Source organism: Biomphalaria glabrata, chromosome 7 (genome assembly GCF_947242115.1).
Source record: "Biomphalaria glabrata chromosome 7, xgBioGlab47.1, whole genome shotgun sequence".
In the NCBI taxonomy this organism is placed as follows: domain Eukaryota; kingdom Metazoa; phylum Mollusca; class Gastropoda; family Planorbidae; genus Biomphalaria; species Biomphalaria glabrata.
This window is the reverse complement of record NC_074717.1, coordinates 41111891-41135905: the sequence shown is the minus strand read 5'-3', so window position 1 is coordinate 41135905 and position 24015 is coordinate 41111891. Positions and strand designations below refer to the sequence as shown.

General features: G+C 34.0%; 1 protein-coding gene across 1 annotated transcript in view; it reads left to right on the top strand.

Annotated features, from left to right (window-relative positions):
- Positions 1 to 872: 872 nt before the first annotated feature.
- The window catches only part of LOC106062934 (uncharacterized), a 29267-nt gene continuing 6124 nt past the window's right edge, over positions 873 to 24015 (top strand). Inside the window, exons 1-23 of the mRNA XM_056036900.1 lie at positions 873 to 1007; positions 4182 to 4384; positions 5236 to 5358; positions 6004 to 6241; positions 6617 to 6655; positions 6823 to 7021; positions 7904 to 8052; positions 8816 to 8941; positions 9374 to 9457; positions 9641 to 9676; positions 10313 to 10453; positions 11279 to 11416; positions 11627 to 11653; positions 12593 to 12710; positions 13959 to 14101; positions 14574 to 14688; positions 16397 to 16542; positions 17030 to 17321; positions 18626 to 18873; positions 18959 to 19076; positions 20191 to 20320; positions 22232 to 22445; positions 23794 to 23914. Coding sequence (XP_055892875.1) covers positions 896 to 1007; positions 4182 to 4384; positions 5236 to 5358; positions 6004 to 6241; positions 6617 to 6655; positions 6823 to 7021; positions 7904 to 8052; positions 8816 to 8941; positions 9374 to 9457; positions 9641 to 9676; positions 10313 to 10453; positions 11279 to 11416; positions 11627 to 11653; positions 12593 to 12710; positions 13959 to 14101; positions 14574 to 14688; positions 16397 to 16542; positions 17030 to 17321; positions 18626 to 18873; positions 18959 to 19076; positions 20191 to 20320; positions 22232 to 22445; positions 23794 to 23914 — 3260 coding nt within the window. The 5' untranslated portion in view covers positions 873 to 895. The remainder of the gene's footprint in view (positions 1008 to 4181; positions 4385 to 5235; positions 5359 to 6003; positions 6242 to 6616; positions 6656 to 6822; positions 7022 to 7903; positions 8053 to 8815; positions 8942 to 9373; positions 9458 to 9640; positions 9677 to 10312; positions 10454 to 11278; positions 11417 to 11626; positions 11654 to 12592; positions 12711 to 13958; positions 14102 to 14573; positions 14689 to 16396; positions 16543 to 17029; positions 17322 to 18625; positions 18874 to 18958; positions 19077 to 20190; positions 20321 to 22231; positions 22446 to 23793; positions 23915 to 24015) is intronic.

The following is a 24015-nucleotide window of genomic DNA, read 5'->3' as shown; positions in this document are numbered from 1 at the left end:
GGGTCCCATATCCTATTACCGAATGTAGCAGGTGATGTCTCAGTGGGTAAGAATCAGACAGAAATCCCTTGTCAAGAATAATCCAAACTAAAACACAAAGTTATGTAGAAAAATAAACCTACAGAAATAGATTCAATTTCAAAGTTAAAACGTATGGACCTTCTAAAACAGTGGTTCCCAGAATTTTTGTTTCGTAGACCCCTTGGTGTCGATATAGATCACTTTGGCTACCACTGGTCCAAGTGGTCTTAAACAAGTCTCTGCTAATCCATCCCTGCCAAATTAGAGCTAGAAAGGTACCAGATTTTATCGAAACGGAAGTTAAATTATTTATTTTGTTGTTATTATTACCTCTCCGATATATTTAGCTTCTTAGTAGAGACTCGAAGCATCTAGAACAAAATGTTTTGTTTACGTTCTTTGGCAACCTTGACACATTTTGTTTTGTCACATAAGTCACATCATATTGCGTTCTTTTCTACTGATATTTGAATCAGCTCATTATTTGTATTCTTTATTGGGGAGGGGGCGGGGCTTTTTGAGCATGTTTTCGTGGATAGGTTAGTGGTAAAGCGCTTGGCTTCCGAACCGAGGGGTCACGGGTTCGAATCTTGATCTGGATTTTTAGGACGCTCCTGAGTCCATCCATCTCTAATGGGTACCTGACATTATTTGGGGAAAGTGAAGGCGTTGTGCTGGACACATGACACCCTGGTTAACCTTCGGCCAAAGAAACATATTACCTTTACATCATCTGCCCTATAGATCGCAAGGTCTGAAAGGGGGTACTTTATTTTTACTTTTCTGAGATTCACCAGTCTATCATTTGAGAACCTCTGGTGCACAAAGAATCCTAATCAAATCTTAAAGCAACAATTAGATCTGACATACATAAATGCGTGACTATTTCATTTCTCTTATCATTTGGGAGAAGCCAGCCATAATGAGAGGGGCACTTTTTACGGGGATAGCAGTTTGTTTGTTGTCGTGTGTGTTCGCATACATAGGTAAGTAGCCAAGTCTCCTATTCCTCTCCTTGGCCAAACACAAGAGAAAAAAAAACTCTAAAAGGGAAAGACCACGAATATTTAAAGTAATTATTTTACTTACGTTGAATGAACTTGTTGAGTTCAGTTTTTAAGGACCACGATATCTAGACAATAAAATATAAAATTGAGCCATGACGTTTGTAACAATTGAGTATTCACATTTGATTAGTGTAATAAAATTGGTAAAATCACTAAACTGAAAGACATTACGGGCCATAAGACTAAAAAGTAAAGTATCAATAATACATAAAACACTTTGCCATAGATTGCACATCATAATCTTGTAAAATACTCAGAAAAACATATGAAAGCATTTTTGTTATTCCATTGGACCCATTCGAGTAAGTTATCTTTAAATTTAGTGCAAACGAAGAAGAAATGAATGAATGGGTTGCCGAAATCAGCCAGAAAAACAAGCGAGTCCGTAAAATTAAAGGACAAGTTGAATTTGCCGTTGTGGAGTGTCACCAGTGTCTTTCAATACTGTATTCTTCATCAAGAGGCCCGAGCAAGACATTGGCCCTAAAACACCCCTATAGAAGAAAAACTAGGCCCTGTATGGAGATCTGCTTGATTTGGAAACAACTGCGCAGTTTATCTCAGATATTGGTCTAGTCTCTGAAACCTCAACATAATAATGAGTACTCTCTAGCACAGGGGTTCTTAACCTGTGGGTCGCGACCCCTTTGGGGGTCGATTGACGATTTGCCAGGGGTCGCCAAAGACCATCGAAAAAGTTTATTGTTTTTGTCTATTCCTCTATTGCTATGTATGTGTGCGGGGGGGGGGTCGCTGCAGAGTGGGGGATTGTAAAAAGAGGTCGCCGAGCTTAAAAGGTTGAGAACCGCTGCTCTAGCATGTTCGAGTAGGTTATGTTGAGTGGTGGCTAGGCTAACTTGGAGGTAATTTCAAAAACAATTTAAAATACAAGTAGAACACAGGCGAAATCCAACAATAAGTTGATAAGCGAAAATGCAAAAAAAAAAAAACTAACTAAATAGGCCTATTCTATTTGCATTATGATTTATTTTTAATCCATACTCATACTTTAAAGAAATAAAGTTATCTTAGAATTTAGTATATTATGAGCTGGGGCGTTATCTGTTCAAAGGGTTAACAATCGATCACCATTCTCTCTCTCTCTTGATTATGACAGAAGCACTGGCGGTTTCAGGTGTAGCGTTTTCAGACATAGTCAGTCTCACCCAACCAAATGTTTTTGCCAGAAACCCCTTATGAAGGGTCGTTTTTGTACCGATGTTATTATTTCTCAATATCAAGCTCTCAGCCTCAGTTCATATGTCCTAAATGAGTCTGTAAATGGGAGGCGGACTACATCCAGGTGGATTTTTTTTTTGGGGATGGGGAGGGGGGTTGCTTACGCCTCTGTTTTGGGCTTCGTGGCTTTTTTTTATGATTATTCCGGCATTATAGCGTTTTGTTTAGATGGACACTTACCGCCGATATAAATTGTTTCCAATTAATTTAATATCGGGAAGATACTTCAAGATACATCCTGATGTCTTCCATCTATCTCCCGTTTGTTGTCATTCACACTTTTTCCCACCAAACAGACTAAAACTTGTATTAGTACTTGTCAGGTTTACATCTTTAAAACTTAGCGCATTTAATAATGCATGCTAAAAATAGATGTCACATTCTTCTTCTGCTACATAACCTTAGACCTAGACCAGTATTAGAATAATGCCCCTCTGTTTGGGACGCTACATAACTTTAGACCTAGACCAGTATTAGAATATGCGCCCTCTGTTTGGGACGCTACATAACTTTAGACTTAGGCCAATATTAGAATATGCGTCCTCTGTTTGGGACGCTACATAACTTTAGACCTAGACCAATATTAGAATGTGTGCTCTTCACTTAAGACGCTTCGACTCAAGAAAAAATATAAGAAACTAAAACACAAAAAGTTTTTTAAAAAGTTTTATAGTAAATGAATATTCACATTTGTCTATTGTAACACCGTTAATCAAATTACTAAACTTAGAGGCATTCCAAACTAAAAACTCAAGCAATAAATTCATAAAATAATGAGCCATAACTGTCTCCTGCGTATGGTATGGATAATGGACTGTTGGTCCAGGGTCAAATCTGAACCATTTCCATGATGTCCACCGCCATTTTCCGCGTCTTGCATGAGGTTTGGGCTATAAATAATAATTTTGAATGAGCGTGCGAGACATGTAAAACTTCTAAAACACACAACACATAACCTAATAAATTACTCAGAAAAACACAAAGATAAAGGCACTATTTCTACTCTAAATTAAAATCTGCTTCTGGACCAGGGGCGGACCTGCTATCAAAATAGGCCCAAACTTTGCCATACAATGATTTGATAATGATTTGCATCCTTTTGTACCCGTCTTCAAAATAAAGTTTACTTGAGTTTACGTACGGTATGATTAAAGATCTAGACTGGTAGACTATGGTCTATGTCGTAATCTTTATGAATGGAAGTAGGCCTATAACCTTAATTATTTTGAATTAGGCTACTTTAAAATATTTATCATCATCCAACTCTCTTCACACTAACGCGAATTTTTAGGGAATAGAGACCGTAAAACATAAGTATAGACTCTAGTATGTAGATACAAGGATACAAAAAAAGTAGGCCAATAAGAGATTGAGCACGATATTGCTACATGTAACATTACGATTATTTACATTATTGCGGAAAATATGTTAGGCTAGCAGTAGGCCTATTTCACTGTCAGATCTTTTATAGGCTTTGAATTGTAATTCCTCTGTATTCCAGGCCTGTCACGACAGTCAGTGGGCTCCATTTATATGAGAATAATATAAAATCTTATAGCGTGGTACATATCTTACAGTTAGACTTACTGCAATGCCATGACGCCTATATATATCAGTTTATGACGTCAATGCATCGCAATGATCTGAATGGTTCATTTGGTTATCAGCCCACTGGGCATTTGACCATATGCCCATTTTGTTTAGCCTTTCCGTCCCTGCATTGGTTACTAGGCTATATACATTGGACTCAGTGAGCTACTTGTTAAGTTCTTTTAAGTATATAAAACTTTATAGTTTAGGGCTTTAAATAGACATTTTTTTAAATCTATCATAAAATGGTTCTATTTTTTCCAGATGCAGGCGAAGATGTAATTTTTGTGATAGACAGTAGTGACAGGGTTGGCCTTGGTAACTTTGATTATATTAAAACCTTTTTGAAAAATGTTGTCTCTCAGTGGAATATTGGGCGTAACCAGGTTCGAGTTGGCATCATCTCTTACGGCGATGGAGTTCACATAGAGCGATTGCTGCAGGACTCCGGATTCACCTCTGCTGATGTAAGAAATCTAAAATAAACTAGAATTCTTTCAATTTTAAAGTTAAATAATGTTTAGTAAATTAATTGTACAATGTAACTAAGGTTCTTTTCAAAGTTCTAAAAGACTAGATTTAGGTTAGATCTAGATGATTTAGATCTATCATCTATCGATCATGAAACGAGTACTGTATGGGTATGACAAAGTAGACAGTAGACGAGTAGTATCATAGTATGAGTCGTCTCGTGGAAATGAGATGAACCCCTTTGGCATTCTTCTTCTTCTAGCCAGCTTTTTGCTGCTGAGCTATCAGCTCTTTTGCATAAACTATGGTAGGAACGATGTTACCCACACAGCAGTTCCCCTCTCTTCACACAGCTGATGTAGGCCTATTCAAAGGAACAGCAAGTGCCGATAAAGTTTCTTCTCCTAAGTGGGTAGCCAATAATGGTTAATGAACCACTCGTGTCTGAAGATTACTGTTTAGGCGCCAGTTACTCGCCTTCACCCCTTCTTCTGTTAGTGACAACAGTTTAGCCAGACTCATTTTTTAAGCAACATGTGAAGGTCAGGGGTGGACTGATTGTCAGAGGCTTTTTGAGATGCATGCCATTTAGAAGCATTTTATAGGAAGTGGAGTGTTTATAATATCCATTATTACTTCCAACCATGACTACAACCTTAAGCGAAACCTAGATAATTAGTTAAAGCCTTAACAAATTGACTTGTTTAGTCTGATAAATCAAGATAATTTATTTAGTCTGATAAATCAAGATAATTTATTTAGTCTGATAAATCAAGATAGTTAGATTGATGCAGACTAGGCTTAATGATTATCCTAAAATGCTTTAAGATTGGTCAATTTCTTTCAGGTTATCTCTGACATACAATCTTTGAGATTCTACAATGCACCTGCTGATGCCACAGATGCTCTGAAGGTGGCTATAAATCAGGGATTTCAAGCAGTCAATGGAGGCAGACCAGGAGAGAGACAGGTAAAAACTAGACTACATCTGTTCTTATTCAAATTCAAATTAAAAGCTAGTCTCTAGATGTAGAGTCTACTCTATAGATCTAGATTTACTTTCTGATAAAAATGAATATTAGCATTAATCTAATTTTAAAATATTTAATTAAATACAGATTTCTATTACACTCTTAAATTTAAAAGTAGGCCTAGGCCAATATTATTAAATTTATTAATTACATAATGTATTAAAAATGATGCGTATAATGATATTTGTTCTTATTAAAGTAAAGTTTTATATAATGTATTAAAAATAATAGATATAATGATATTTATTTTTATTATTAAAGATGTTTAATTTTAGATAAATAGATTACTACATCTTTTTAAATAGATAATTAGATTTGGGATTTTTTAGAGCTAAAATCCTATATTGTTTTAGATCTTGCTTTACTCTAGAGTCGAGAAAATAGATCAAGTAAACTCTAGAACTAAATTATAAGAAAGTAGAGTTAGTTAATCACTGAACCATTCACCCCAGACCCTCTTGAACTTTAGAATCCACTGCTCATTTATTTGGTTATGCCTAACATAACTTAAAGAACAGACTTAAGCTTACTTAAGACTTCTTTAAATTAAGAAAGCTAATAGACCCACTGTGAACTTATTTTAGGTCATCATCCACATTGGTGCTGGTACAGGTGCAGACTCTCGGAACTATGCAGACAATGTAAAGATAGCATTAGAGAAGGGCATTATCGTATACAATGTTGCAGTTGGGGATGGTTGGATTGTCAACAAACTGTCAGAGTTTGCTGGCCAACCAGAAACACGATATAGTTTACCTGTGGCTAATTTTCCACTCTTGAATGCCCCAGTCTCAAACACCCTGGCATATCGTGTTGAAAATGGTTTGTTAAAAAAAAATTTTAAATAAAGTTTTTTTGGTATTATTTATTTACAAAGATCCAATGGAATTTATTTTTTTAATTGCAGGATTGTGCTAATAAAACTTTTTATTATCAGCTATGATAGATCTACATTAAAATAAAAATTCAAAACTTTATTTAATATTTAACGATTAATAGAAGTTGTACAAATGCTTCAGAAATGTATTTGTTGATTATTTTTTGTTTGTTTTCATTCTTATTGCAATTACTAATACCAAATAACGGAATATCTCTATTTGTTTTTTATTTTCACATAATTTACATTTAATAAAACAATAAGAATAGATTTTTAAATGAGAACTTTCACTAAATGAACACTTTTATTTTATGATACAGAGGTTCCTTACACTGAAGATGGATTACCAGTTGCAAGAAGTAAGATGTTGTTTCTGGGTTGTTTTTTTAACCTTTTTTCTGGGTTATTTATTTAGACTGAATAATATGCCAACTTGCAAATTCTCCAATGTTTTCAGATAGACCAATCTCTAGCTACTTCACTTTGCTATTGTTCAAAATGATAGCATAGACTTTTTATTCATCAGGCTGTTTGCCCAGAGCTGACATTGTCATTCTGTTGGATGGGTCTACAAGTGTGACATCCAACAACTTTTTGACAGCCAAAGAAAATGTGAAGTACCTAGCCTCACAACTCCAGATTGGACAGAATAGAGTTCATGTTGCTTTGGTTCAATTTAGTGGGAAAACTTCTTTAGAGTTCCCTTTGACTAAATATACTGACAGGTAAATAAAATATTCATTGACCTCCTAGCTGAATATTTTTTTAGGTCTGCATCACCTACTTTTTGTATTTATTGATCATAACTTAAATTAGTGCTCAAAATTTCAAATTGGTCCCTACTCTTTTAGATTTAAATTTTCCCTATTCTCCCTATTGATTCTCACTCACTGACCACAACTATCCCTTAGTCTGTTGAACTGTTATGGCACCACACTTGATCTGTTGACAGTAGTTACTGTGTAATATTAGCTTAAAGGCTTCCCAATGAGTGAATTTAAATTTGTAACTTAACGACGTCAAACTTGTCTTTTCATTTAAAAAATATAATTAGTACTAGATAGGTAGATAGAAACAATGACTGAAGTGTTCGACTAACTTGCTATTGGTTGGTGTCCACTAGTTTGTGTCTACTAAAGCATTGGTTGGCGTCCTTTTATGCACTGGCTTAGCAAAATACATTGTATGTTTGAATTCCCTTTAGAATTGTATTATTTCCTTTTCCTGGATTCAATCATTACCATTTCATGTCTGCTTCATCAGGCATATACTGCAAGACTCTTTTTGAGCTTTCCCTGTAACTTGAGATAAATGTTTACAGAATTCGAATAGCACAATCCAGATAGATGTTAGCACAATTCATATAGATGCTAGAACATCCAGATAGATGTTAGCTCAATCCAGATAGATGTTAGCACAATCCAGATAGATGTTAGCACAATCCTTTTAGTAGCCATGTTTTGTAACAGTTGTCTTTAGTCTTTCCCTCTTGTTTAATAGGCATTAGTTTATACCACAGAGTTTATAAAAGAGCCATCTCAATACACTTAAATGTGACTTCATTTTTATCCATCCTTTAATACTTTTATTATGCTCCCCAATTTAAGATTGTCGGTGCTAAGAGCAATAGACAGAGCCACATACATGCATGGTAATACAGAAACTGGGCTGGCTTTAAAATATGCCAGGAATGAAGTCTTTAGCAGTTCAATGGGAGCCAGACTGGACGTACCACGTATCATTATTCTGTTGACTAGTAAGTAGGCTAGTTATGGACACATAACTTTAACCCTCTTCCCACTTTCACAAACTTTTTGTTCAGTATTTATCCATGGATATGGTTGCTACCTCAACAATGATAAAAGTACACAACTTTAAAAAAAAAAAAAAAAGATAACCAGAGGAAATATTCTTAATGTAGATCTAGGTATATTGAGTTTGACTTAATTGGAAGGACTGCTTATAAATGTTTTGTGTGGCCAACACAATTGCGAACAACATTTTCATTCCCATGAAAAGGCAAGGTATTAGTAGGTATGTACAGCCTTAGATTTGAACTATAACAATTCTCATTCTAGTCAAAGGCATTTAGCCACATACACAACTTGCAATTTTAACATTCTTCAGATTGTTAAAAAAAATTGTACAAACTCATTTTTATTTATTTTTCTTGGAAAGAAAAGTTTTCATATTTTATTGTCAGCTTATAATTAACTTATAAAAGAATTTAGTATTTTTCATATGCTATGCACTACTGTGTTTATGTTATGTTACATTTTTGTCTCCCTTAGCTAAACATTGAATGACTATGAACAGTTCTACTTAGTTGTCTCCCTTAGACTGAAGAGCTTCTCCTTTTGCGCCCCAACTTTGATCAATTTGTTTACAATAATAGCAAAAAATTAGTTTTAAAAAAATCAGAATTAATTTCTCTAATTTCCACAGTGTCTCCTAAACTTTTTTTTAGTTCTTTTTTTTTTTTTTTGTAATATTTATTATATAACTTTCTTGTTTGATAGATGGCGCTGCTACAAATCATGCACAAGCAGTGACTGAAGCAGGCTTGACTAGAGCAAATGGCATTACCATCTATGCTGTGGGAATAGGGAACAAAATTGATAGATTAGAATTGCAACAGATTGCAGGTTTTAATTTTTGTTTCTTTACTCTGAAAATCATAAACCTAAGTTATAACTAATTTTCTTTTGTTATGTTTTAGTGCTTATCAATTCCAATACAATATCGAATCCATTAGTTTTTATCAATTCAAATATTATTTATTTTTTTTTGCACATATTTGGGATATTCCTTCAAAATCAAAGATTATTATATCCTAGCCCAAACATTCATATATTACAAAGCTAACTCTAATTAAGCCTTTAACCATTTTAAACATTTCAAATCTGGTGTTGATAGTAGTACTTGATCAAACTAATTAAAGTTGTCCATTAAAAATAATTATTATGTGGGTCAAATTACCAAGGTTTCTATTTTTTTTTAATGGTTCATAGTATTGGTAACATAAAGCTAACATCTGCTGATGTTTAATTTACAATTTTGTTCTGTTCTTTGTGTAGGAGACTCAAGTCATGTGTTCACAGCTGTATCATATAATGATCTGGAAACATTAGTTACTCCAATTTTGAATGCAGTATGTCAAGGTAGATTTTTAAATAGCCTTTTAATTACTAATAGCAATTTGTTTTCAAATCTTCAGTCACCTGAAAAAAGAAATTTATTGCAGCCAATTTGTAGTCGAGTTATTTTTTTAGGTTTTTTTTTTAAACCATGTGCGTGTGTGTATGGTTGTAAAAGTTTTAAAATGTTTTTCTTTTTACTTTCAGCACGTGTATCCACACCACCACCAACTACAACACCAGGTAAATTTACCCATTCTTAACTTTATTGCACCTTATTAGTTTTATTAAAAGATAGATTTTCCCTTTAATTACCTTGCGGTTGCTGGGGAAGATGATATATCTCATGTTTCCTTGGTTAATAACGATGTCTTGTGACCAACTCAACAACCAATCACATTTGCTTTCCACAATGAAAGTCAAGTACACGTTAGAGTTGGGAGGACAGAGGAGCATCTTAAATTTCCAAAAGTTTAAAATCACAGTCATCATCAGGATTTAAACCTATGATCCATCAGTCCAGAAGCTATGCACTTTACTTGTTCACCACACCCTTTATCTAGTGTTAAGACATGGTTTTAATTCTTCATTCTATGATTTTTTAAACTTAAGAGATAAATTTCAGGGGAAAAAAAAATTTTAATAATTAAATCCTCATAATGTAGATAAATAGAATGTTAGATTTAGCAAGTTTCTACAAAGGTTAAAGGTTTAATGATGGCTGATAATTATGTTAGGGTTGGAGTTAATGTTTTGAAGGTTTCAATTTAAATGCACGATAATATAAGTTTATATGAGTTATTTTTTGGGGTTACAAGTTTTAAAACATTTAACACTGTAACTGGTGATACATTTCTTTGCACAATGATGTTCTTTCAGATCCCAGTAAAGAGACTTGTAAAGATAACATCCCCACCTGTGATTTGTACATACAACAAAACACAGACAATGGAGGTTTCTGTGCCCACTATGTAACTATGGCCAAAGAAAATTGTACCAAGTCTTGTGGCTACTGTACAAGTAAGGAAACTGATTTTTATTCATGTATATAAATTAAATGGAAACTTTACCATGCATCAGAAAGCAAAACTAAACAATAACTTTAAAAAAAAAAATATAGCAACAAAATTTGTTATTTAGATGTTTTTGAAATTAACACAGACTAGTTTTTTTTCTTAAGATGTGAATAAATAAGAAAAACCTAAAGGCTTCATGTAATTTTAATATACTTACATAAATAAATTCATATCCTTGCTTAGGAGTTTTTTTGTTGTTTTTTTTTTTATAGAATATAACCTTTAAATTGCTGCAGGCTCTTGTTATGTGTGTTGTGTATTTAAAATATCAAATATAATGGTTAGTGACAGTCTTTTGAAAGCATTCATTTTCTTATAAAAATACACTGTATTGCATGCACCTACCTATAAAAATATTTTAAGCATGATTAAAGAGAGATACAGTGGCAGTGCATGTTAATCCATAACTGAGCTCTGCATATATGCATGTGGCTATGTAATGGGTTGTTCCTAAGTATGATAAGCCAACGAATTTACATGATCATTAATTAATAAGCCTACTAGCAATAAACCGTTATTTACTATGTGACAGCATCAGGGACATATAAATTTTTAATATTTGAGTACACTTTTTTTTATTTAAAATGTGACCATGTGAAAAAAAAAAGTAATAAAATAGAACTATTATGATGTTATCATTGAAGCTTTAGGAATTTTTTTCACTCCAAGTAAGAAGAAATACTTAAATAAAATAATATTTCCTGTTACATATTTGTGGTGTTTTTTTTTTCATTCTGAAAAGCTAATTGAAAGTAAACTTTTTTGTCAGCTGTGATCCCAACTATACCTGTTACACCACCTCCCTGTAGAGACACCATAAGTAACTGTACCAGTTACAGTACTGCTGACTGTGTGGCCTTTGCTTCATTCTTCAGTGAAAGATGTGCTCAAATGTGTGGGCTCTGTGGTAAGTTTGTACATCTTTTTGTGTGTCTTGTTTCATTTTTCAGTTTCTACCATTCCTTCTGAAATAAAGATTATTACATCCTAATTCAAACCTCCTGTAGGATTTTTTGAAATTTGTTTAATAAAATGTACTTCAGTCATGTTATTTACCAGAAAGGAAAAAAAAATGTAGGATGTTTGATGAAAGGTATATTTCATATTTTATTCACAGATATTAAAGCAGAAACTTCAGGCTTCCGTAAGTTGTTTTGTTTTTTAAGTTGTGTATTTATATATGTATATATAATTATGGTGTGATGGTTGAGTGATAAAGCACTTGGCTTTCTAACTTTCTAAGTGGGTGAAGACTGGAAGTTTGAGCTGCAAGATTGTTAGGATGCTTCTGAGTCCACCCATCTCTAATAGGACCTTGTTGGGGAATGAAAAGGTGGATGTTTGCTGTGTTGTCAGCAATAGAAACAGAAGACCTTTATATTATACCTTTTAAGTTATATTTTTGAGTTAATTTATAGTTTTAAGTTCAGACTTATTATGTGTTTTTTTTTTGTTATACAGTGCATTCAGTTGTCCTTAATATTTTTGTAATGTTTTTTTGTTTTTTTCAAGTAAGGTAATGGAATTGTAATTTGTAGCTAAATACAAGATATTTTGTTTCTTCAGGGGTTAGTAATGATAATATAGGACATTAGCCTATAAACTAAACCGCTCTTATATTATAATTGAAACAGAATTTTTTTCGTTATGTAAATCATGATTATTTTATTTTTTTATATTGCAATATAGAAATTAATAGTTTTTATATTAATTATAACACATGAGAGCTTTGCTTAAGTCTCTAGAGTTTAGAAAAATATTTATTGGGAACTATTTGAAAAATGTTTTAAGCTATTTTCTTTTTTTAACAAATAATTATTTTTATTTAATTGTTTTAATCAAAATACTGCCTTGACCCTAAAGAAATGTAGTCTTGCAAAACTTAAGACATTTCTGCTTAACGTAAGATATTTTTACAAAATTAAAAATAAACTAAAATTGCTTTAAGCGCTAATTATAGATCAGTACCTTATTTTTCTAAATCTTTTTACAGATCTTTGCTTCTCCAGCACATTTCTATACAGTTATTAAGCTTTGAAGTTTACCATTATATAATTTTCAAACATGTCTGTTCATGGTTTAGATGGCATGTGCATGTACAAGTCCAAGATCTATGGTCAAGGAGAGAAATGGTATGATGGCTGTGACTATGAGTGCACTTGTATTGACGCTGCTCATGGCAAGTTTGAGTGTGTCTCCAGGTAGGTAGATTTAATAGTTATTGTCACAAGCCAGTCTTGTTAATACAAGTCTGGTATTCAACTGGACTTGTATCTTCAAGACCTTACAAAAGAGAAAGGTGTCAATTTCTTTTTCAGTTTTTTGTCCTTGTAAATCATCAACATGATTAAGTTAGATCAAGATAGATAAAAACAGAGGGGGGAAGACCAAGGCCGTCAGTTGGGGTTTATTCCTGTAGTCTCAATGTGGATTTATTGCTTTCATTTTTAAAAATATTGTGTTCATTTTTTACAATAAGTTAATCCTATTAAATTTTTCAAGTTTCAATCTGGGATTGTGTTTTGTGACCTATTCTTATTGGCCTGCATCTTGCAAGTATGATGCACTCCTTAAGATAAGTTAAGATAATTTTATTGATCCAATCAAATGGAAATTCAGTTTGACTGCAATTTACAACATCAGCATAACTACTGTACAATAACAGTATAGATGAAAAATTCGAACAACATTCACACAGGAAACACATACACATTCGCAACCAGGGCTTTATGAATTTGACTTCTATGTACTTCTCGATGAAGACAGCTGATCTTGTAACACTCTGATCAAAAGTGGGATAAAGGAGTTTTTAAATTTTTCTGTTTAATCCTAATGGAAAGAAGACGACCACTTCGTTCAGATCTTATGTAACAGTGATTTAATGGGTACAGGTTGTCCTTAATCTTTGAATATAACTTTTCTACACATTTAAATTCTATCTTATAAATTCAGACATTCCTTCAAAGGAAGATAATTATCCATGTGTCAATTATGTGGTGTATGCTAATTAAAGACATAAACTCTGCTTAGTCATTGGTTTTCCTGGCTGATTTAGGCAACTCATTCCATACTCTAATGGCACTAGGGAATAAGGAGCACTTGTATGAATTTGTCCTAGCATATGGAACAAGAACTTTGCTTTTATCTTTGTGTTTTAGTATTTTATTAGGCTGTGTTTGTACTTACCCCTTATAGAGGCATTATTATTATTATTATCATTATCATTAAAGATATGCCTACACTTTTATATAGTTAAAAAAATTATTTTCTTGTATTCGTTATTGATATCTTTTGTTCAGTTTATTAAATTTATTTTAAAAATACTTGAAAAAGAATATACTGATTGATCTACACATTAATTCACTACTTAAAGCTTATGTTTAAAATATTCAGAAATAAAATTGTAGTAGACGTATCAACTGTACAAACTGTATTTGATTGTTAAACAGATGTGATGTTTACCATGATCTGCCATCCTACTGTACACTGGTTCAAAAGGAAGGGGAATGCTGTCTCCAGCCTGTTTGCCATTTTCAATCAACCACAAGCACGTTCTCTGTTACAGCTCATGGAACAACAACTGACGGTCATGGTGACTAGCATTTATAATAATAATACTGGCAATATCTTAAGGATGAGTGCAGTGTTTCATATGACTAAGCTAACCCAGTTGCGACCTGCATACTTTTCAACATCTGAACATCTAAATTCATCTTTGAGAGACACTGTCTTAAATTCATCATCTTTTGAGAGACACTGTGTCTTACGTTCATATTTTTTTTTTTAGAGACACTGTGTCGTAAGCTCATCATCTTTATGAGACACTATCTTAAGTTTATCCTCTTTGTGTCTTTGAGAGACACTGCATCTTAACTTCATTATCCTTGTGTCTGAGAGACAAAACAACAGTGAATCATCTAAATGGCTGAATGACAAAGTGGTTTGCTGTGAAATTAAAAGTCCTGGTTGGTTGATATTGTGATTTTCTGTTTTGTTTTGTTTTTCCACATTCATTTCCCAGTACACTTTTTGTAATACCAGTAAATGAGCTATTTGTCTAACAGATGTGTGTAACTACCTTGGTCGCCAGATGGCACAGGATCAGCTGATTGAAATTGGATGCAGCAGTCAGTGTGTGTGTCTCAACGCCACTCTGGGTACTGTCAACTGTACTGCCAAGTAAGTTACTTCCTTTTCATAGCAGTTTTCATGCTCATAGCATTCCCAGTGCACTATGGTCCAATCTCTTTTTGTGAACATGACCTAGGGGAGGCAATGTCTGAGAAAAGTTTTCTTTTGGGCACTCAGCTAACTTAATTCGGCTCAAGTCAGGATTCAAGCGCAAACCCATTTGGTAGATAGCTTAGTGTATTTTACCAATCCACCACACATCCTTTCCACTTCACTTCAATCCCCAATCAGTTTTGCTGGTAAGTTCTGATCAATTTTATTTCCATACCAGGATGTTGACTCTGTTTAATATATTCATCTAGCCAGTTATCTCCCATTAACTGCACTTTCATGTGTGATTGGACTGCTAACCACCTTGCACTCCTAAAGATCTATCCTATTGTTCTACAAAGTATCTGATTAAAACTTACTCTCAGTTTAATAATAAATCAGCTATTATTGAATAATCTGCTGACATGACATTGTTTCATTGTTGATTGACAAGCTTATGCCCAAAGTGCTTCAGGTAATGGCTATAAGCTGGAAGGGCAGTAGTTGGGTGGGATAGAATCTGGTTGTCTACATTACAGTTGAGGCTAGGAGTTTTTCTAAATTGTATTGCATCTCTGAGTACACCAACAGCTAATCTGTTCCTAACTTTGGGTTGAGATTGTTTTTAGATGTTCCCACCATTAATTTAACATTGGTTTCATAAAGATTAAGCTGTTGATGACTAGGGAAACAGGTGAACATAACTTCATCCTCAAAGAGCTTCTTGATATTCAATTAAAGGGTTGACCCGAAGTTATAACAATCAATCAAGCTATAACTTAACTATAACTTAAAATAATTTTGTATATAGTTTTTTAGCTTCTTTTCTCATCGGGCTATTTTTTAACTTTTGATTTTATTTTTGTTAACGGGCTATTATAATATGGCTCCTTCTGACTCGGAAGACAATGGATGTGCCCAGATGAGTCACTGGCTTTGGTTTCATCTTGAGACATGGCAGAATCTGGAGTGACTGATCAAGCCAATCCTGGAATGGCAGAATTTGCCACAGTTCATGCATATATATATGCATCTGTCCTAGGGCTGGCTGAAAGGGCAACTTTCTTTTTTTTTGACTGGGTTAATATATTTTTTTTTAAATGCTGCATTACTTTAATACTAAGATGATACTGAAGTCTATCTTTTTTTTCACCCATCTTAGTAAGATCACACACTCTTCACACTCAGGGCCAGATTAGGAGGTCTGTTGGCCCTGGGGCAACAAAGGAGTTGGAGGTCCCTAGTAATTTTCCAAAAAAAAACAACAAGATTGTTTTTCTGTCAAGCCTTTCAAGTCAATAAATACAATTATTTCAGTTAAGAATGTAGTCATTTGTTAAAGCCAAATACAATTGATTAAAAACTAAAATTAATGTTAAAGAATGGAACTTTGCAAATATTTTAATGAAAGTCATTGATGATTTTACTAAAATCTAGTTCTCAAAGTAAATTATATTAATGCTAAGTAGGGTTGACTTTGATAGAGGGTTTTAAAGGACCCCATTCTTGTAGATGCTTCAGGGCAGCAGCCCCTCATTCCCTCCCCAAAATCTGGTCCTGCAGTCAATATCTAATTTTTTTAGCTATGTAAATTCTGATTCCAATGATGTCATTACCTGGGATGTTTAACTTTATTTACATTTCATTTTCCTTCATTGCACTTTAGATGCCCAGTGTATGACATGATGACCTTCCCATCGTACTGCTACTTAGAGACAGTGCCAGGTACTTGTTGCCAACAGCCGAGATGTGAACTGCCAACCACCTCTGCAATCTTTACAGGGTTTGGTACAGTCTCAGAGAAGGCAGGATGTAAGTATCTTTTATATTTACAGTTACCTTACCCTTGTTGGGCTTAGATCCTTTACCTATCCCTTAGTCCATTGGACTGTTGGGGCACCATGCAAGACTCGTCGACCATCTTTCTCCATTCCTCTCTGTCTTTTGCCTTAGTTAGAACATCTTTCAATGGCAGGCCGTCTATTCTTTTATGTTGTCCTCCCATCGCTCTCTTCCTATGCCTTTTCTTCTTTTTGCTGGTACTGTTCCCTGAAGGAAGGTCTTTGCAAGCCCCTTGTTGGGCTTAGATACTAGATGTATTGAAAAGTAAAGTTTAAATGTAGATAATTTACATTTTCTTATTGAATATTGTTTTATTCAACTTTGTTCTAAATTTTCTTACCCAAATTAGTTAATTTTAAGCACATCAAAAAGCATCTACGGTAATGTAGTTTTTGTGGAGCAATGTCGCATGCTGGTTTGGCTTTGATGTGATCGTATCATTCTTTTTTTCCTTCAGATAAAGAAGTTTATGATGAGTCAAAGCAACCTCCATGCATAGATTTGAAACCAGAGTGTCCATTGTATGGCAAGGACACTTGCCAAGGAAACTATAAGCCATTCATGACAGAGAACTGCCCTGTCTACTGTGGACTCTGCCATGAAAAGTATCCCGGGTTTGTGGCTGGCCCAGAAGATAAGTGTATCTACAATGGTGTGCAGCATTCTGCTGGAGAGGTCTGGGAGCCTGATTGCGAACATCAGTGTACTTGTGATACTGAATATTATGGTTTCTACAGGTGCTGGAGCAAGTAAGTAGATCTCGTAGGTTTCTCCAATAAATGTAATAAACATTTTTATAAAGATAAAGTGACATCTTTTCAGAAGGGTCAAGCTTATTTACTTATGACATTGAAAATAAGGTTTTGGATTTCAATGGCACTAAGCTCTAATATCCAGGCCTACTGTATGTTCAAAAAAAAGAGAGCTATGCGTATCCATCAAAAAAACATTTCCCCTCTTCCCAATAAAATAGCTTCCAAAATAGCAAGGCTTGGTTAATATCAGCTAGTTATTAATGTAAACTTACTTATTTTAAGAATCAAAATGTCACAAGTAAATAAGCTTAACCCTTCTGAAATAGATGGCATTTTATCTTTTAACATTGTTTATTGAGTTTATTGAGAATTTATTGAGTTTTATTTGACCCTTTTATAGAGGAAGGGACTGGGGTTCTCTTCTTTGTTTTAGATGTTTCAGATGTTGAGGGAAACAGAGTTTGAACATGGACCATCAATATGACAGTCCAGAGTGCATACAAGATGACTAGGCAGCCAGCCATTCTTTTTACCTTTACCTATCCCTTAGTCTGTTGGACCGTTTGGGCACCAAGCAAGATTTGTTGACTGTCTTTCTCCATTCCTCCCTGTCTTTTGCCTTGTTTAAAACCTTTATCAATGGTAGGCCTGTCCATTCTTTTATGTTGTCCTCCGATCGCTTTCTCTGTCTGCCTCTTTTTCTTCTTCTTTTATCCAACAAAAATAATGAAAAGTTTGTCTGTTACTGGGACTAATGCTAATGGCATTTTGTTCATCAAACATGTTAGATAGTACTTGGTAAATCTAGTTACAGTTTAAAATTATGAATTTAAACCTGAGACATTGATACCCTTTGGCCAGTACTTCCCTCATTTGTGACTCTTTGTGTAAAGAAATATATATAAAACAAATAGGATTCACAATCAATCATTTTAAAAATACAAAAAAAAAAAAAAGGTAAATTAGCATGTTCATTGAAGGTAGTTTATTTACTTATTCTCCCCTCTACTCAGTGTGGAAAGTTGCTGAGTGTTGACTGTTTCACAACTACTTACCATCTATATATGTATCATGGTCCTTTTCTGTTTTCATTGAGTCTTGAGATGACCACACTAGTTCACTAAATTTTTCTTTAGTCTTCTTTTCTTTCTTCCACTTGCTGCTGCTATGTACAATAGTTTCAGGGCTTATTCTTTAAAGTTATTACGTCTAGGCAGAATGCATATTGAGACTTGTCACTAATGGGCATCAGGAATGGCTGTTAAAACACTGATCTGTAAATCTACTTCTGATCCTAGGTGCCCAACATACACTCAAGTACCTACAGGCTGTAAGCTAGAGAAGCTAGCCAGTGATTGCTGCCCACACATCAGTTGTCCAGTTAGCACTGTCCTCCTGCCCTCCACCATGAATGTGAAGGGGCCGCAGGCTGGTTCCAACATCTACATTGTGACCAGCACTGGTCAGCAGAAACCTCTTCTGCCCACTCTTAACCCAGATGGCTCTGTGAACACAGGGACATCTGCCTACCAGACAACAGCAGTCAGTAAGTCTATGCTGATAACGTCTTATTAGTCTAACTAGAAGATTTTTATCAGAAAAAGTTTGAATGGTCTTATTGTTCTCTCCAGAGGGTTGCCTATTCAATGGAAGAGTCCTAGTTGAAGGAGAAATAGCCAAAGATTACAGCTGTGGCCAAACTTGTCAATGTGTGAATGAAAATACTGGACTTATGTCTTGTGTATCCAGGTAAGTCAGTTTGTGTGCTATCAAATTGAAGAAAATATTATATTTAGGTTTTCCTTATTAAGTTAATTGGTAAATATGAAGAAAAAATGTATTTGTGTTGAAGGAAATTTGAAATTCAGGTAATGATGAATGTTAACTTTGAGAAATACATGTATTTCAATTTTCTATGTATTTTGTAATAACTCTGCCTCTGTATTAGTGCTTAAGGTGTGCACCAGTGTGCTATTTGATGCACTTTACTTCCAACTTGTTATGCCAGCTGAGAAGGAAGCTGTGTACAATGAAAGAAGATTGTTAAATTTTGTGTGTGTATTTCATTTAGTATTAAACATGTGTCATTGTTTTTCTCCTTGACATAAAGTTGGGTTTTTTTTGCCCAAGATCTATTACTAGTTCTATTATTTTCTTGTTCTTGTGAATGATATAGTTGTCTTCATTAATTGTCATGTGTATGAATTTAAATTTCACTGAGACAAAAAAATCAATAATATTAATCATTAAGTAAAAAAACACACAAAAAAATAAAAAGGTTAATGTTTTTGAATGTACAAAAACTAACTTTATACTCTTCAAATGCACAGAAATATTTTATCTTGTAATTCATATCTGTTTCTTTGGATATAAAAAATTATTATTTTCTGTCTATCTGTATTCTCAAGCTAAATCAGGCAACATATTCAAAACTGAAAAGGCATTTGCATTCGTTCTTGCATACCGTATTGAATGGGTAGTTAAATTATTTCATTGGACAAGTCTCAAGATTTGGTTTGCTGTTATATTGTTCCTTTATTGTTGCTTTTTTATTCATTTTCAGTTGTAGAGTGTCTTTTAGATAATTAATCTATTAATTGTGTAGTTTTTGTTAACAGGTGGTTCAATTATAATAAATCTCATAATGTCCTTTTATTTTATTCTAATCATAATTTTTTAAGTTGAAAAATAATTAAGCATTTAATTCATCTTCTCATATAAGGTCAAATGTCAAATGATTATTTTAGTTTCATGTTCTTATTTTTCTAAAAAAAAAAATAATTCTATTTGTATGCCTTATTTAAATTTTTAGTATATATTGGGTTCCCATGCTAAATAATATGTAATATTTTTTCTTCTTCAGGTGCCCAACCTACTCCCCCGCCAATGCTTTATGTACATCAGTCACTGATCCATTTGATGCCTGCTGCACTGTTCCAAGTTGTCCATTGTCAGTCACTAATCCACCAAAGCCAAGTTATCTCCCACCAACGGTAAAATTGCTTATGTATTTGTATTTTCATTTTCATGTTGTTGTCAGAATCCTTTAATAGAATTAGAAGAGTTACAGAAATGGGAATCAGAATGGAGCATGTCTTTCCACCCACAAATGACAATTATTTAAAGTAACACAAATTGAAATTAAATAAAAACTACTTATCTCGTTCATGATAAACCAGTTACACAGACTAAAAACTCAAAATATCTAGTTGTTATAATTAAAATTGTTATTGTTAAAATTATTTAAAAAATCAAACAAAGCATTAAGGTTCATTCCAAGAAATTTTTCACAAATCAAACAATAACATAAAACTAAAATGCTATTTAACCTTTGCTTGGCCTATATTAGAATATGTGCACTCTGTTTGGAACCCTCAACTCAAGAAAACATAAAGACACTAAAGCAGACTCAAAAGGGAGCTTTGAAATTTATAACAAATGAATATAATTCATATTTTATTAAAGATGTATATGCAGCATGGAAAACCTTCCTTCAGATATCCCCTCCCCCCACTGGTCCACAAATGAGATTGGACCATAGTGCTCATGAAAGTTGCGCTATATAAAAGATATTTAGAAGAAGAGAAACACAATTCTTTAAATCACAAAATTTAAAGATGCTTCAAGACAGAAGACTAAAAAGTAAAGTAAGCAATAATAAATAAAACACTAATAAAAACGTATAAAGACACAAAGATAAAGGTGCATCTCTTATTCCATATGCTAGGACAAAGCTGTACAAGTGCTCCTTCTTCACTAGTGTAATTAGATCCTGGAATGGGTTGCCTGAATCAGTCAGGAAAACCAAGGACTTAGCAGAATTTAAGTTTCTGATTAACATGCATGACTAGATTGACACATGGATGTGCATAGAACATGTAATTATCTTCTCTTTTGAAGTAATGGCAGTAATTTATAAAAAAGGACTCTGAGATTTCTCTTACAGATTATTTTAATCTTTTTATATATAAGAAAACCACTTTCGGGCCTTTCGATCTATATGGCAGACGATGTAAAGGTTTCCTTTTATATGGTCAATCATTAATGAGGGTGTCATGCGGTTAGCACAATGACCAATTGTCTTTACTTTTCCCAACTAATGTCAGGTTCCTGTTAGAGTTGGGTGGACTCATGAGCACCTAGAAATCCTGAAACTTAAAATCCCAGTCTTCACTGAGATTGAAACCCAGGACTCCTTGGTTTGCAAGCCACACACCTCCACACATATATAATAGGTATTTAATATTTGTTGAGGATAAGTAGGCCCCTAAATGCGGCTAGCCATTTGCTGACCACATGCATGAAAGCCCTCATTTTTCATTGGACACAAAAACAAGCTAACTTTATTTTTACCTTTTACATCATCTGCATTATGTATCATAGAATCAAAGGACAGTAGCTCTCTACTTTTAACCACCTCTAATAAGTGTCTGACTACAATAGGATAATAGTCATATTCATGTAGAAGTTTTTGTCAGTGTAAGTTCTCTATGATTTTATTTTCATAGAATAATGCAAATTCTGGAAAGAGGGATTCCAAATATAGAATGATGCTGAAGTTATTAGCCAACCCTTTTGAGTACCTCAAAAAATCTAGATCATTTTTTTGTTAATCTTAACAGGCTCATATTTAATAATGTTTTTCATTATACATACAACACCATCAAGCTCCAAATGTCTGCTCCATCTGTCTGTTTGTTGGTTTGTTGTTTTTGGCTTGATCACCTGGTCAAGTTTTTCTCAAATTTTGTCATGCTTCTGTGTTGTTATTCTTAAAAAAGATAAGAGTCAATAAAATGATCACTTTCCTTTTGGTTTCAAAGGTTTGATAGAATAATTAAGAATGCAGCTAAGGAAGTAAGACTAAAACAAATTGAATCATCTTTATTTCTTTGTTCTTTCAGTATGTTTACAGTGTAGTTAAGAATCCAGATCCACAACAAATACTTGCTGTGACGACGGTCAAGACAGTAATATACACAACTGGTGGAACACCAACAGCAGGACTGGCCACCACACCACGTACCACTTACAACCCACTACATTTCAACAGACCACAGAGTGCCAATCCTCTTCCCACAATGCCGCCTGGAGTAGTACCAAACCCTAACGCTCCTGGTAATGATATTTTTTTGGTAGTAATGTGGAACCTTTTTTTTTTTTTTTTTAAATCAAATATTAATTCAATTTCTAAGCCTTTTAAACAAATTGAACCTTCTCTTTCCATTTGAGTGTCTTCAACAAAAGTTGTTAATCACTCTCCAGTTTTATGATTTTCTGACAATAGGTACTTATAACTCTTCCATAACATTCTCTATTTTTGATCACACAGTTTCCTCATTTACAAAACTTATTAATAAAGACTGATTTAAATATCGGTTTTCACAAAGTTTTATAATTTTGTCAGTGTCGTAAAGATGAGTTAATAATCAAACTACAAACTTTTTATTTTCAAATTTTTCCCTTGACTCATAATGTGATCAGTTACTGATTTTTTGGGGTCTCAATTAGAATCCAGTTAACCAGTGGTATACTGTTTGGGCCACTTATGTTTTCTACCAACTAATACTAGCCTTTATGGCAGGGATTCATTAACTACTGATGTGAAGCAAAAGGGAAAATTAAATTTATTTCACCTGTACCCTCTCTGGAGGATCTTAAAAATCACTCTGCAAGAAAGAGATATTTGTTCAAACACACGTTTTCACAGCATCTTTGCTATTCCTAGACAACGCCACCTGTGCTGACCACCAAATGGAGGATGATTGCATCTCCCAGTGTTCTAGTAATCATAGCGTGAAGGGATTCAATGAGAGAAAAAAAAAAGAAGTCTGGTGATGCAAAGAATTAGTGGATCTTAACACTGTTTCCCCTCTTCTCAACATTCTTTAACATTGAATTTTGTGACAGGCTCAAGAAAAACTGGTCATATATGGATGTAATCAAACTGGACCTCAAAGCATTGGACATTGATGTTGACTACTGGGAAGACATAGCCCTAGACTACACTATGGGGAGAGAGATGGTGACCAAGAAAGCTATGGACAGCAAAAAAGTATTGTCCTCAGCTCTGGAAGAAAAGCATGCCAAATGAAAAATGGCTGGTTCCTCTACCATAAAAACTAATGCTACCTTCACCTGTATTGCATGTGGATGGGAATATCTCCAGAGAATAGGACTCTAGAGTCACATGAAAAAGGGCTCTACAACTGAGTCCAACATGTAGTAATAGACTTTATGAACCCCCAACAAGTGCCCTTTTCACCAAGGAAGTGAGATGATTGTATCCCACAAACATTTTTCCTTTTTAAATATAGCATTTGATTGGACTTGAACCTTTCCTTTTTTTTAACTAATTCCTTCCTTCACCTGCTATCCTGATCATTTTAGTTCTGATAAGTTAAGTCTGTTAATAAAGTCTGTGACTTTAAATCAAATCAAGTATATGCCATTGTTTATGTATTAGGGCACTGCACTCACATTGAAACTGGATTGACCTACAAGGAAGGAGAAAGATGGACAGTGGACTGCAAGTACAACTGTCTCTGTGTGAATGCCTCTGCTGGAAGCTACATCTGTACCAACATGTAAGTCCCAGTTCAGTTCCCAAATATTTTGCATTTTCTTGTCTTCTTTCTTCTACTTGCATTATCTCTCTTTAATTTCTGGATAATGATTGATTTAATTT